At 39.8% G+C, this 15,353-nt stretch overlaps 1 protein-coding gene across 1 annotated transcript in view; it reads left to right on the top strand.

Moving 5' to 3' along the window:
* The window catches only part of LOC138266100 (phosphatidylethanolamine-binding protein 1-like), a 71,409-nt gene that overhangs the window by 33,332 nt on the left and 22,724 nt on the right, over positions 1–15,353 (top strand). Inside the window, exons 2-3 of the mRNA XM_069214483.1 lie at positions 2,178–2,287; positions 8,152–8,249. Of these exons, the coding sequence (XP_069070584.1) occupies positions 2,178–2,287; positions 8,152–8,249 (208 nt within the window). The remainder of the gene's footprint in view (positions 1–2,177; positions 2,288–8,151; positions 8,250–15,353) is intronic.

Here is a 15,353-nt window from a genome sequence, read left to right as displayed (position 1 = left end):
ACCATGACTTACATGGCTTCTAATGCATGTCATGCGACCCTTTCCAATTTTCATTCTCCTTCTCAGGATCGCATTCAAAAGTTGATTTCTGAAATTAAATCAGGCTCCCCCTTGGACCCTTGCCCCCCCTCCATTTTTCAACTGGCTCCTGAGCTTTTTTCCTGAGCCTTAGTCCCTATCTTTCAGGAGGTTCTCTCTTCATGGGTCTATCCAGTTTCTTGAAAGGAAACTATAGTCATCCCCTTGAAAAAAATAAAAAATGGAAACAACCAGGACCTAAGTAACCTACCTCTGATTGCGTTCCTCCCTTTTCTGGCAAAGATCTTTCAAAAATACATTAATAAGGAACTAGTAAAATTTCTAATGGAAGAGGGAGGACTAGATCCTTCCCAACATGGTTTTAGAAAGGGGCACAGTACGGAGTCTGCTCTTATCTCTTCTTCGGACTCTCTCCGGTGAATGGTGGATGAACAGCAAGGGGCTATCCTAGTTCTATTAGACTTGTCTGCAGCTTTTGACACTATTTCACCTCCAACTCTGCTAGCCCACCTTTACCAAGCAGGCGTTAAAGAGCAGGCGCTTAAGCTATTAGAGTCCTTCTTGACCGACAGATGGACCTCGGTTAACTGTGGCGACTTCAGATCTACAGCCTATCTTCTACCCTGTGGGGTCCCCTCAGGTTTCTTCATTAAGCCCCACTCTGTTTAATGTGTATGTTGCTCCACTGGCCAACTTGATTCGGTCGTTTGGATTCATTCCCACGTCCTATGCAGATAATGCACAGCTAATTATCCCAGTTAATAGGAATTGGGAGAAAGTGGCTGATCGTTTTAATAATTGCATGCAGGCAGTTGATAACTGGATGAGGACTTCTTGGCGGAAACTCAACGGCGCCAAAACCGAAATTGTCTGCTTCGGACCTGGCATTGAGCGGTGGAATACACGGTGGTGGCCAACCGACTGTGGCACCCTCCCAGTCCCCACTACCGCTAGTAGGAATTTAGGAATCATCTTTGATGATCGCGTATCTTTTAAAAGTCAGGTAAATAACACTGTAGCAACATGCCTGTGGACTTTAAAAATGTTAAGAAAAGTTTTCCCCTACCTTCAACAGGAATGGAAAATCACAGTCACTCTAGCCCTGGTCATGTCCACAATGGACTATTGTAATGCCCTTTTACTTAATCTGGACAGAGTTTCCTTGAACAAGCTACAGCTGATCCAGAATACGGCCACTAGATCCATCCTCAATCTTCCTTGCTCTGCCTCATCCAGAGACAGTCTCAAACAACTACATTTGCTCCCGGTGGCTCAGCGCATTATTTTAAAAATGCTCTGCATGACCTACAAAGCTGTTCATGGCATCGGCTCTCACTACCTGGTTTCCAAACTCTGCTGGTATAGACCCAGGCGACATCTCAGGTCACTTGGGGCCTACAGAATTCAGGCCCCTCGTACCTACAAAGCTTAATGGGGGGATAAAGCCTTTACCGTGGCCGCGGCAAAATGCTGGAATTCACTCCCCCTGAATATCAGGAAGGAATTCAGCTACTTAAGCTTCAGGAAACTGGTCAAAACCTGGCTCTTTCCACGTTAGTCACAGGCATCTGCTTTTTCTTTCCTTTTCCCTTTCTCGTTTTTGCCCCTCTCACCTCTTTTTAGTGCTTCAGTGCTCTGAGCCGGAACGCGCTTTATAAATACCACTTACATAAATACATACAAATCTCTAACGCTGGACCCTTGAGTTAGGTAGCCATTTCTAAACAATTGCATTCATCCATCCAGGCACTTACTCACCCCTAAATAAGCGAATCCATGTAGTCAATCATCCATCCATTCAGCAATAGGCCCATTCTCACCTTAACCCACTCAGCCATCCACTTATCAAAACACACACTAGCCAGTCCATGCAGAAGCACTTAGACTTAAAATTGAACTATCCTTTTGACTTGCAAAGACATTTTAATATTGAATACATTGCTATTAAAGTTTTTGCTGCCATAAATTTGTTAATGTGCCCAATTATCAAAATAGATGGTGGTTCTAAGATTCATGTTTAAAACCTACAGTGAGCATTTACTTTTCCAGTCCCACATTTTTCATGTTATGTGTTTTGCTAGGTTACATTTTTTTTTAAACTGTATTTCAATGCCAGTTCTGTTTTTGGAACATCAAAGGTTAAGGAGAAACCAACAGTCTTTGACTGGCCAGGAGCGGACAAAAGCAAGCTTTATACTGTGATTTTCACAGACCCTGATGTGCCCAGCAGAAAAGACCCCAAGTTGAGGTAAGATGCAAAAAAACTCCAATCAATAAATGTTTCAAAGCATTATTTTATAACCACAAAGCCAAAGTCATGTAAATTGTGCGCAAAATCAAATTGTATAGATAAATGAAAACCATGGGTCAACCAAATTAATGAAACAAGTTGAATCTACTCAACTTCAACACCATAAAACATTCAAGAATAATTATACATATTAATACTGAAATCAGTTGTGAACAGAAATATACTTTAAATCAGACTGTAAAGACATTAGTCAAATCAAATTACAATATTTGGGAATCAGGATTTGGACATGGGTTGTCCTTACTTCTAATCACATTAGGACAAACGTGTGGGAATGGACTAACATGTGGGCAAAAGTCAAAAAGAGACAAAAATAATTTGAAAAATCATCTATCTCGTCTAAATTAGAGTATCTAGAAAAATAAAATAGACTGGTGTCAGCATCTTAACGTCTGTTAAAGGAACGCAGGTCAGGGGAAAATAACATTTGCAATAGAATATACCTCTCCTAGGGTCAGCATTCAATTCAGTTTCATCAGCAAAGCATGTAGATCATCAGCAAGGTCCATTAGAAGCAGCATCAGGGTAAGTGCAGAACACAGGCTGCAAAGGGAACAATCAGGAAACATCCAAGCAAGGACCAGAAGAAGACCCTAAGGCGGACTAACTGGAAACTAACAAAGTACTTCCCTATAGTGAAATTCACAAATGTCTCCGATTCAACAGTTCAGTGGATCCACATCACACAAAAGAGGCAATATCCAATTAGAACTCAAATTCCAAACAAATTTGCAACATGACAGAATTCTCAAGTTTGGTCTGTAGTCATCACTTTCTTCCATGTAAATCCAATAGTCAATAACAATTTTGTACATCACTTGATACAATGAGAGTTCTAAAGAATTTAACAGTTCCCATGTGAATGTTTGTTAAAAGAAACTATTTTATTTCACGTTTGATCCACAGGCTAAATGTTCCAGAATCAAGGTCAGTGGGAAACAAGTATTGTACATTGAACAATGGGACCCTTTACTATTCATGAGAAACAACCTAATGGAAAAGTTAATGTCAGAGAAAGAATGATTCATCACTTTTACATGACTCCAAATAGGATGTCTTCAGTCCTAGTTATGCTAGCACAAGAAATATAATGCATAATTATTGTTATCAATAAAACACACAATATGAAAAGTTATAAATTCAGCATTAATAATATGGAAAACATTTCACTAATAACTGCAATCTTTGTTAAAGCATCACATTAGATATGACAGAAGTGCATTTATTTTTCTGTACACTTAACTCTATACAAAAATCACATTAAACATTATAGTGACTGCTAGTAGTGAAACAAATCTGATTTATAATGTTTAAAACTTATATTCAACATAATTGTAATCTTGTTAGCATATTGTCAATTCTGGTAGGCACATTGGTGTCTGCCACAAAATAAAACGTGAGCACTTTTAAAATACAGTGTCAAGCAGCTTTTCTCTTCATTAGGCTTTTAAAACATGACAAATGCTGCCAATGCTGACATCTGGGTCACTAAAAGCATTACTAAAATATTTGCTCCAACACACTCTCAAACTGTAACTCCTAAGGGTGTGTCCTCAGTGTCACCTGGGACACTGTGTGCTCACTTCCAAAGGTGACCGTCAGGGGTGCAGCTACTACAGGGCCAACTTTAGCAATGGTAGCACCTGATGCTACTTTTTTTTTTTTGCACCCTCCAGACCCCCCACCCCAGTTAAGCCCCCCTCTATGGATTCTCTCACTTCCATCCTCCAACACTGCCCCTCATCTCTTCCTAGCCAGTCTTACATGCATTATATTTGTTTTACGGGATTACTCATGCCAGTGCAGGGTGTCAAAGTTCTTAACATCACACACACATTATGCAGAGAAAGTGAATCATGTGGCTAAATCAGTGTATAGGAAATGTTACATAAGACAATGAGGACTACTAGGTGCAGAACTCACAAGTCATCCATACTAGTGAGTAGTATGTTTTGAGAGTGTTTGGTCTGGAGAAGCACAAACTAAGGATTTAAAACGTACCTTAGTGGTTGAGGTTGGCTTTATTAAAAATAATTTATTTCTACCTAATGGAACCCTCTTTAGCAAAATTAGGATAATAAAAGAGTGGGGGAAAAAATAAAGTTCAAACCTATGCCATGCCGTTTGCATGTAGCTCTTTGATAGTGCATAGGTCATTTCGTTTTGTTGGGACTGTAACTTATGAACTGCATGTAACAAAAGTTTTTCTGTGACAAAAGCAGTAACCCTCTGAGTTATCCACATAAAATACAGTTATGCGATCTGCATGGTACACATTCTTTGCAGCAGGCATATTAACCTGCTGCGCTACTTTACAATGACTCAGACTTATCGCTAGACAACACTTCAATCTCCTCCCAGCAGGAACATTAATCACCAGATTTATCTTCACATTTTAATTTTTGGCTGAAAACTGCTGGACATACAAGAAACTCTGCAGCAAGGGATTTCAAATTCATGTTATTCCTAAACATATTGCCTTCCAAGGTCAGCGCCAAGTTCGGCTGCACTGGTTGCACCACCCTAAAGCTGGCACTGAGCTACTCTATTGTAGGTAACCCACACGCACCCTATGTGGGCCACTTTGCAGTGTGCCTGTTTTTGTAATGTTGCGCAAGTTGATGAGCAAAGGTATGTCTTGATTTGTATGGGACCACTCCCCCATGCAAATGAGGGAACATTCCCTTCACATTAAACTGGCCTCCGCATAATACAGATTAGTGCAATGAGTGCAGAAGTATCTGTGACCTCTTCTATAATACGGGATGTGTTATGGGTGCAAGAAAAGAGGGTGCAAATACCCTGTATATCTCTCGAGCCATTGAGTAATTTGGCTCTTCGTGTTTCAAATAAAACTAGAAAATGGCGACATTAAAGTTGTGAGGCTGATAGAGCGGAACGTGGTAACAATTTACCTGTGTTCGGACGCTCTTTAGGCCGATGAATCTTTTGACTTAGTGGGAACTCTCCGTACTCTTAATCGATCAATCTCATCAAAATCAATAATCAATAACGAACATAAGCAACACCTTGAACAACATAACACTTAACAATTAATCCAGAATACATTTCGGCGAACCCTGACCTTTCAGTCAGGAATAACCACACCAGTTTATTGCAAAGTTAGTGAATTTATTTCCCTATATTAACAAAGCTAGCACAATATAAATGTGTCTCAACACCAAATGATAAACATAAATGAACATTAATAGCTGTCCATAACGTCGAAACAAATGTAATCTATGTAGCATTTGAATCACAAGGCATTCGATAATGGCAATGCAAAGCACTAATACGATAATCTGTAATGAACTAATGGCATACATTTAGTCAGCATAACAAGATCTCAAATTGCATCGTGCGACATATGGAATCCTCGTCTAACCTCAAATTAGCATCAGCATGTGGGACTTCACGCAAAAACAATTTAGCAACATAAATTTAGAAAAACTCTTAACTAGGGATCTTACCAAAAATCAGCAGTTGGTTACCTAAAAGAAACACAATGCAATTTTACAATCTCCTTTCATATTTACCAATTACGATCAGCATACAAGGAAGTCTTCGTCTCACAGGTACCGTTCTTCGGTCATCATGGGTATCGTTTCTCGATCAGCATGGGACGGGACAAAGGGGCAGGGGTGGACGGGGCAATTGCCTCACGGCGGCAAGGTAAAACTATTACTTCATGCAAAAGGATCAAATCAAAGTTACAGTCTCTAGGGCAAGAATCGTTTAAAGTCTCTTTCTCTCGATTAGAGAAAGACTCAACGTCTCTCAAAATGGCGGCGCAGCAAAGTGGGCCATAATAGCTACGAAGTCAAAATGGCGTAATGTCCGGGTAATGGCCGTAATGATCTGATTTCTTCTCGTGCACCTGGTTTTTATAGACAACAGTTCAAGTCCAGTAGGGTCTCCATTGGAGGGTTCATAGGTTAGCTTCAAATTGACCAATCAAAAACGACAGTTCTCAAGCTTTTACTTAAGCATACATTATCCTTGGAGATGGGTACGCAAATCGCAACATTGTCTCCCAATTAGCTTACTCTCAGAGCCTCCATTGTCCGCACCTGCAAGTCGACCTTGAATTAAAGAGAAAATATGCCAGGCTGGCACGAAACTTTAAGATAAGCATGTGAACAGTTTCTGTGGAAAAGTACAGCTTCAAGCTAAAATACACGTTTATTAGCACAATGGAAAAATACGAGCAGCTAAACCGTGAGACCAGGCAACTAGGCCAAAGCCTCCGCTAAAGTAATGTTAAGCTAAAGCATTTCAAACAAGCAAATCGTAGCACACGTTTATGATTATGTCGGATTAGTGCAATTCTAATTCACCACGTTATATAAAGCACGCGTATAAATGATGGCAAACTACTCTGAGGGCACATTTTGTCCCCGTACAATCTTTATTAGTTCGGTTAATGTCACACATGATTATTTCAGCACTACGTTTAAGCGTTAATAAATCAAAACCTTCATTTTCTGCTTCATCAAGGCTCCTGAGCATTGATACAGAGTGCTTTGCTTTTGAAACGTTGTAATGAGCATATTTGAATATAGTATACGAGTGACTGTGTAATTTAAAAAGTATTGGTTCTTAAGGTAGCTGCATCACTATGTGTGAAATTAATTTGGTTTGCTTTACAATGTTGAGGGGACGAATATGATTAATACAACTTGAGTGAACTGAAGAATGAGTGATGGGTTGTTGCTGCAGAACCAACCGTGGTCAAATTATTGTATCTACACCCATTGCTTAAAGGCTATGCAGGGGCCACAAACTGATAAAACAAATGAGGCTGCAAGGCATCCAATGCCTAATGTGCATTCACTCAAAAAAGTGTGGTACCTCGTTTGCAGGGGGCTTAACTCCGAGCAATAATTGGCATTCATTTTGTAGTTCTTTTGCTCTAGGGTTAATAAAACAAGCACATTGACAAACAGTCGATTGTAAAACGCTAAGTGTGCATCTTCTGAGAAGTCAAGAGAAGCACATTCAGCGTAACCTGTATCCTCCACGCAGCCCCCGAGACAACCCCTTGTGAAGGGACATAGGGGTCCCTTAGATCCTCCATGGACAGGTCTGCGCGCTCATTCAAAGAGTAGTTGGCGTGACCAAATTCAATCATTTTCTGCGGTAGGAGTCTCACTGTCAGATTCTGCGCGCGAACATCCAGCTTGTGGACACTTTAGAGAGTCCCTAAAACTCCTCTTAAATATAGGTTTGGACCCAAATGACACCCACCCCCCTGGAGGCCTTCGGAGGCGTTCACCCTCCTACAGCTCTCTTCAGGCTTACAGACAGATGTAGTAGTGCATAAACTCGTCTATTTCTGCAAAATTTTCTTCTGCAATCGCGCCAAAACAGACAGTAGGTATACGGACAAGTACACTTCTTAGTAAAAACATATTTGAGTATATTGCTTTCCTCTCTACTTGGTGCGAGTGCAATAGGGGTGCCATGGGCTTCTAAATAGGGGGCGCGTCCACTATCTGAATACAACACCTGCTGAGGGGCAAGTCTGAGGAACCAAATAGGCCACTGAGGGCACTGATATTGTGAATATGATGCTGTGAAAACAATAACAAGTGTTACCAGTGCACTCTTTATCTGTATGTGGTGTGTAAGTTATGCTCTCTTAACAGCACAAAGCAGTAAAACTATTCGTTGGGATAAAACTCTTGTCAAATATTAGCATGCTAAGGTGTTTGTTGACTTACATAGTTTTTTGCACGGATGACCTGTATTGTTAGACTTTGCATGGACATTCTCACAATGGCAAATGTATTCCGTTTTAGGGAATGGCAGCACTACTTAATAATAAATATGAAGGGAAATGACCTCAGCTCCGGATGCCAATCAGACTATGTTGGTTCTGGGCCTGTTGAAGGGACAGGTCAGTATGACTTATTATTGGTTTAAGATCGTTATTATTGCTCAAACGGTACCTAATCGCGTCTAATGATTTTTTTAAATATTCTTTATTGCATAATTTGAAAACTAGGCCAAGTAGAATGATACGCAATGATATGGCACACAGGTCTATCTACTGGTCGCTGTCCGTGTTTCTTGTAAAGGCCAGCCTGCTTTGGAATGACCTTTGAGATTCCTCAAGGTATCTCAAGACCTATTTTCCAGAGCAAATTACGGCTTTCACTTCAAAGTATGAGTCTGATTCCTCATTGGTGTCTGATGGCAGCGCTTGGATGTCTCTGGCACATCTGCCACTTTAAAACTGAGGACTAGCCTTCACTTAATTTTCAAGGCAACCTTCCAGTCATGAGGTGTACCATTCTAACTCTATTTTGTAGCCCCAGCCTCTCTGTGCTCTAAACAGCGCAGCGAGCAGAAGGACAAAGAAGGTAAGAACACAGACTTGTGCTGTGTATTTTTGAAACTTTAAAACTGATCTTTTCCCTACTCGTGACTGTTTAAATTGAACTCTTGGTTTGTGTGCAAATTGTACTTTTAAAACTGCTGTTTTTGCTACCCATGACTGTTTAAATCTCTCTCCTAGTTTTTGCCTCTATTGTTCCAAGGCTTGTGTTTTATTACTTTTTTTTTATAAAAAAAGTTAAAAAGGCAAACTAAATCCCAGAGGCTAAGCATAGTGTGTTTGAAAGACTTGTTAACCTGCTTTATGGTTTAAACAGTATTTGGAAAGTGTATGTAGTATTTGGTTTTGGCCAGAAAAAGTGTTTTACTTAAGTGTGCGAAAAGCAGTATCTATAGTGGCTTTAAATTTGGGCCTTACCTGCAAGGTTGACCAGGACTTGCAAAGTGCGGACTGAGCCTGTCCATATCCAAGGAGATTCTGTCTTGCAGAGCAGCTCCCTGTCCCCTGCCCACCAGCATGTGCTTAAGATCACATGCCCTTTATATAATTTTCTCACTTGTTGTTGCATTTGTGCTCGGATTGGCTCCTAGAGCTAGAGTTTCTATTGTAGTTAGGGCTTAGGGTTAGAGTTCTGATTGAGTGATAGGTCTGGGGTTCCGATTGGTTCCTAGGGCTATGGGTTTGATTTCATTTATGGGTTAGAGTTTGGATTGGTTGATAGGTATGGGGTTCTGATTGGTTCCTAGGGCTAGTGTTTAGATTGGATATAGGGCTTAGGGTTTAGGTTTGGATTCGTTGGTAGGGCCAGGGATGTGATTGTTTGAAGGGGCAAGGTCTCCTATTGGCATTAGGGCTAGGGTTCTGATTGGGTATGGCTAGGGTTCCCATTGGCCAACAGGATTATTGAAGCCTAGGGGTCACAGCGTCCTAGCCCAGGCACTGCGGACAAGGGCAGAGAGGTCAAGGGCAGTTGCCTGTTTGGGCCAGAAATTCTGCCTTTTTTGCCATTCACCAGCAACCACCTTAAGCTATCTACAAACATAGTAATACTGTCTCAGCAAATGTGCACTATTCATATACCACAAAAAAATCCTATACACATTTCTACCCCAGTTACCACACAATGGCACCTTCATTCTCACACAAGACAACACCCTGTCCTATACCACTAGCAAATCCACAGATCACCAACACGACACAAAGCCACATTATACATAACTTGAATCCATCCAGACACACTTCCTGTTCATATAAAATACCAACTCTAACCTCTACTTGCTCCTTACAGACCTTTCTCTGTCACCCCAAAACCTATTCTCTGCCTTCCATCATATCATCCATTAGCATCCTCCTCATCTTTTTATAAAAAAAAAACACAACCACTCCACCACACATATTACCTCTTTCAATGATCAACTCAACACATTCATAACCCTTGTCCATCCCCTCTCACACATTAGAAAAATACACCCACTCCCACCCTCTTGACTATACCAATAATACACATTCTAAACCATCTTTATTCCCAAATTTTCAATCTTCAGCAACACCTACCATAAATACTCCAACACAGCTCTCATTCACCTGCCTTTCATCCATTGCACAATTTAGAGCCTTAAACTCTGACCCACATGCTCCACCACCACCCCTAACCTATATACCTTCCAGCCTAAACAGACACAAACAAAATAAACAACACACCACTCTTCACAACTTTACATTTCCATGTCTATTACACAGCAAGGTTACTCTGAAAAAACAACTCAGCTCACCATCTCACTCTCAACCACCATCTCCACCACCAACACATGCAGACCCAACAAAATGCCTTCTAAGCCTGCTGGATGAGGAATACAATATAGAAAAACAACACTATTGTGACCTCGTACAGCTAACACCAGAAATAATGACACACCTGCTACAAGTTCAAAATATACTGGTCACTCGTCTTGCAAACAAAGTCACACCACCATAAAAAAACGGTCTCTCAACTGCCTACTAATAAATGCTTGATCACGACTGACACAACCTGACTGACTCTTCATAAGTGAATCATGGTTCGGCGATGACATAGCTTAAGTGTTGTGTTAAGCCATTCCTCCAGGCTGCCAAATTATCACACAAAATCATATAGGCAAAAGAGGAGGTGTACTAGCAATTATATTCAACCAAACAATAAATCTAACCAAAACTGATGACATTTCCATACAAGGCTGTGAGGCCACCATCACCGATGCAACCCTACACCAACTTCCTCCTGTAACTTCTTCCTCCTTTACTGACCACCATCTAGGAATGCAGCATTCCCAGACACGTTTCTAGACACAGTTTCAAACCTTATAACACCACACTCAAACCCATGCATTTTTGGTGCCTGACACATTTGGTTTGTCAAAAGTAATATGCCCCATCAAAAAAACGATCGTCTCTGGCCTAGTCACACAGAACCTACATCAGATCACACACAAACCCACACACATCATTAAGCACATTCTAGATGTCATTGTTGCAATCCAGAAGTAGTTACCTTTCAATGGATTACTCCAGTCAGAAGGTCAGACCATCATTTGGTAGCTCTCCAAACATAAAACACCACAAATCAACACACCCACATTCATCCACCTATCAATCATTGAACAGACTCAATTTTGAATACTCAGAAACACAACTAACATCCAACACTAATCCAGACACAATAAATTCAGTCAACAACTTTATAAGTGGTGGCTACACAAAGCTTTCGATATCCTAATACCACTAAGGACAACAAAACAGGACAAAATAAAACATGTACTATGGAGAAATATAGAACTAAAAAAGATAAAACAACAAATTAGAAAGCTGTAATGAACCTGGCTCAAAACAAACAGCAATGAAGACAAACTTCAAAATCTACAGAAATGTAACAGAATATGCAAATAAACAATTAAAAAAGGTACTATTCAGACATAATTCAAAATGCTAAATGTGTAAATAAAGAATTTTATAAAATTCTCACCAAATTTTGTCAACATAAATACATGGAAGGAACTCTTCCGATTGCTCAAGCATTCACAGACAAACTGGAAAATCATTACATAACCAAAGCAGGCACGCTGGACACCTATTTAAAACAAAGGAAAAACACCAGCACCAACTCATTTCCAAAAATCATCTTCAAGAGTAGGCTAACACAACTTCTGCATTCCTCCAAACAAATATCAAAAAATGAATTTATGGATCCGGTCAAAGCAAGCAGGCTATCTGAATGCCCTTCTGACCCTGGTCTACCACATATTTTCAAGAACATTATTTTATCTACCTCTCCTGCCACATCAATAAAAATAAACATTCATAATTCTTTAACTATGGGAATCTTGCCAGAAGACCAAAAAAATACATAAATAAGCCAATCATTAAAGAAAACAAACCTGGACTAGCATGACCCAAACAACTACAGACCAATTACAAATGAACCTTTTCTGGGCAAACTGATAGAAAGAGTAGCAGTCACCCAGCTGTCACAGTTCATTGAAGATAACTCCTTACTTTCAGAATACCAAACTGGATTCCGCCCAGGAAGAGGCACAAAATCTGCCCTCATTACGATCTGGGATGACCTTAAACACAGTAGACTGGAACGGGGTTGCTGCACTACTTCTCTTGGACCTCCCAGCTGCCTTTGATACAGTTGACCATGACACCCTAATGCAGATGTTATTTATGTATTCAAAACATTTATAAAGCGCACTGTGACCGTGCAAAGCTGGCATAGAGGGTACTGCTCTCGACTGGATCACATCCTACCTCCAAAACAGAACAAATGTCATCCAATCTCCTCCTTTCTCATCCAAACCATACTTCACAAAAGCAGTGGGCCCTCAAGGCTCTATCAGCTCACCCATGCTTTTCAACATCTAATGAAGTAATTACTGGCAAAGATCAATTAATTTCAGCTAACATGCTATAACTATGCAGATGACATACAAATATTTCATAACCTGGAAAGGTCCAAAGACATTGGAAACTCAGAAATCTTCAATTGCCTCAGAGCCATTGATCAGTGGATGACATGGAGCTATCTCAAATTGAATGTTTCCAATACGGAACTACATGTGGCTATTGAAAACATGATGACCCACTCTGCCCCTGGCCAGATGATCTGAGACCACCTCCTAAAGTATCTAAGGAAGTAAGCAGCCTTGGAATTACCATGGACTCCAAGTTAACAATAAATACCCAAGTGGACAACTTAGCAAGATCAAGCTTCATTGCCATGAAAACTCTGCAAAATACCTTCTCCGACCTGGGATTTCCACACAAGGTCCCGTCTACTATCTCTCTTGTACTGTCTAAACGTGATTACGCCTCTACCACAGATCATTTCTATCAACTAAGAAAAGCCTACAGTGGATTCAGAACTCCTACGTGTAAAACCACAAGCCCACACCTTCAAGCTGCTTTGCATCACCCACAAAGCAATACATGGAAAATGACCACTTTTAATCAGGAATAAAATAACAAAATACATTGAACAAAAGAACCTCCTCTCAAGATTTAGACCTCGCCTAAAAACCTCACCATACAAGAAAAAGACAATAGGCGATACATCTTTCTCTGTACAAGCAGCCAATCTATGGATTTCATTATTCTCAAATATAAGATCCAATGATAACTATCATATCTTCAGAAGAGTATTCAAGAGTTGGCTCTTTCCTACATAACCACCATACTCAAACACTAATGTACAGCATAGCCCTGCATATGTAAACATTTATAATTTGATTATATGTATGTATCTAGATATGTGTATTTCTTTGTACAAATCTATATAATAACTATGTTTTTTTATATGTAAATATTGTTTAGGTCTGCTTAACAAATACATATACTACTTACGGTTATATATTATTCTATGCTTAACATGTTCATAGGTTATTGCATAGTTTTTATATAGGCTGTCAGATTAGATGCTTATGGGTCTCTGAAATATTTGCCACAATATGTAAATATTACCATAACTATTTTATCTAGAAGTGCTTCATTATTGAAATATTGAGGAAAATATATATTTTTTTAAAATGTGTTATAAAAAATAAACAAATACATTAGCTTCAAGTACATAAACACTTGAAAGTCTGAGTTTATACAATACAACTTTAAATCTCAATATATTATCTTCGTTATACATATATACCCTTTCTATGAAGTCATGTATTTATTACTTTACTCCTAATGTGGAAGAGAGGGAAAAAAAAAAAACTTTCACTCTCTCCAGTGGACTACCCAGTCTCACCCTATACCTCTCTCAGTACATCCTCTGCCTCCACTCCCTGACTCATCCCAAACCTCATTCTACCAGTGTGATCTCCAAAATAACTATTTCTAGACTCTTCCATCCTCTGCCCCTCCCAGCTCACCCAAAACATCAGTTTACTACTATGACATTCCAAACAACCCTTTATAAATTCTTCCCTCATGCATCCCTCCTTTCAACTCCTCCCAAACATTATTCTACTACTGTGATATCCCATTCTACAGACCCTTTCCCCTGCCATCTATACTTTTTACTCATTCCAAACCTCATCTTACTACTACGATCTTCCAAATAACACTTTCTAAACTCTTACCTCTTCTATCCCTCCATTATCATATTGAATCCTACTAACAGACTCACATGTGCACTCCTCAAATGAACTCATATTTCCCCCCATACTAATCGACCATTTGGGTTCCGGAGTAGCACGCTACTCACCGAAAAGTGCTTTGACGGCTCGAAGTAGGCACTACATAAGTCCAATTTACCTTCCTTTCACTTGAAAGCAAGAGAGTAAAGGCATACTGACACATCCCACTTTTGAGTTGTTCTCCACTATTGACAGGTCTAGTTTGGTTATTGGGACTGCTTGATGGCACTCTAAGTTCCTTTAGGATCTTGAAAATGGTTCTAATGTGCTTCCTGAAAAAGGTAACCGCACCAAGGATTTTGCTTTGCAACATGCACAATTTGAGTTAAAGGAGATTCCTGGCATGTGTTGGGTGACATGTATGTCAAACGTGTATCAAATTACAACAATACCCAAATACTGGGCCATAAACTCCACCAGACGTCCTTCTGTTTCGAACTCTCCTCAAGACATACCCCTCTTCATTGGTGGCTGCCAACAATTGGTAGATTAAATCAGTTTCCAAAAAGACTAATAATCACCACGTATAACTCTGTATTTAAAACCATAACAACCTGGTGGGATCAGAAGTAGGCCCAGGACTTGGAACGTGACAAAGCCAACACCGTATGATCATATTGTTAAAAGCAAATTAAGGAGGTTTCTGTGAGGTTAAAGAAATCCAAATACATCCAAGAGGGAAGATGATTCAAACTCCAAGTTTAATCAAGAGGATAGCAAACTCCATCCCCTTTGGTCCACAGCAAGCCTAGATCTCCAGATCTAGTTGTTGAACAATAACAGTCTAATTTCTATAGGCAGACAGGACCCTAAACATACAATACAAATCATTACAAAACACACACAATATTATAAAGGAGAGGAAATGCAGGATATAGATATTACCTCCCTCCTCACCAAAACAAAAACAACAAAATAAAAATAAAATTATTTTGTCACTGACAACCTATTAAAATTCCATATTCTGCCATCCCCCAACTTCGCAACACCTTTGAAT

The sequence above is a fragment of the Pleurodeles waltl genome, chromosome 11 (genome assembly GCF_031143425.1).
Source record: "Pleurodeles waltl isolate 20211129_DDA chromosome 11, aPleWal1.hap1.20221129, whole genome shotgun sequence".
NCBI lineage: Eukaryota > Metazoa > Chordata > Amphibia > Caudata > Salamandridae > Pleurodeles > Pleurodeles waltl.
This window is presented reverse-complemented; position numbering and strand designations above follow the sequence as displayed.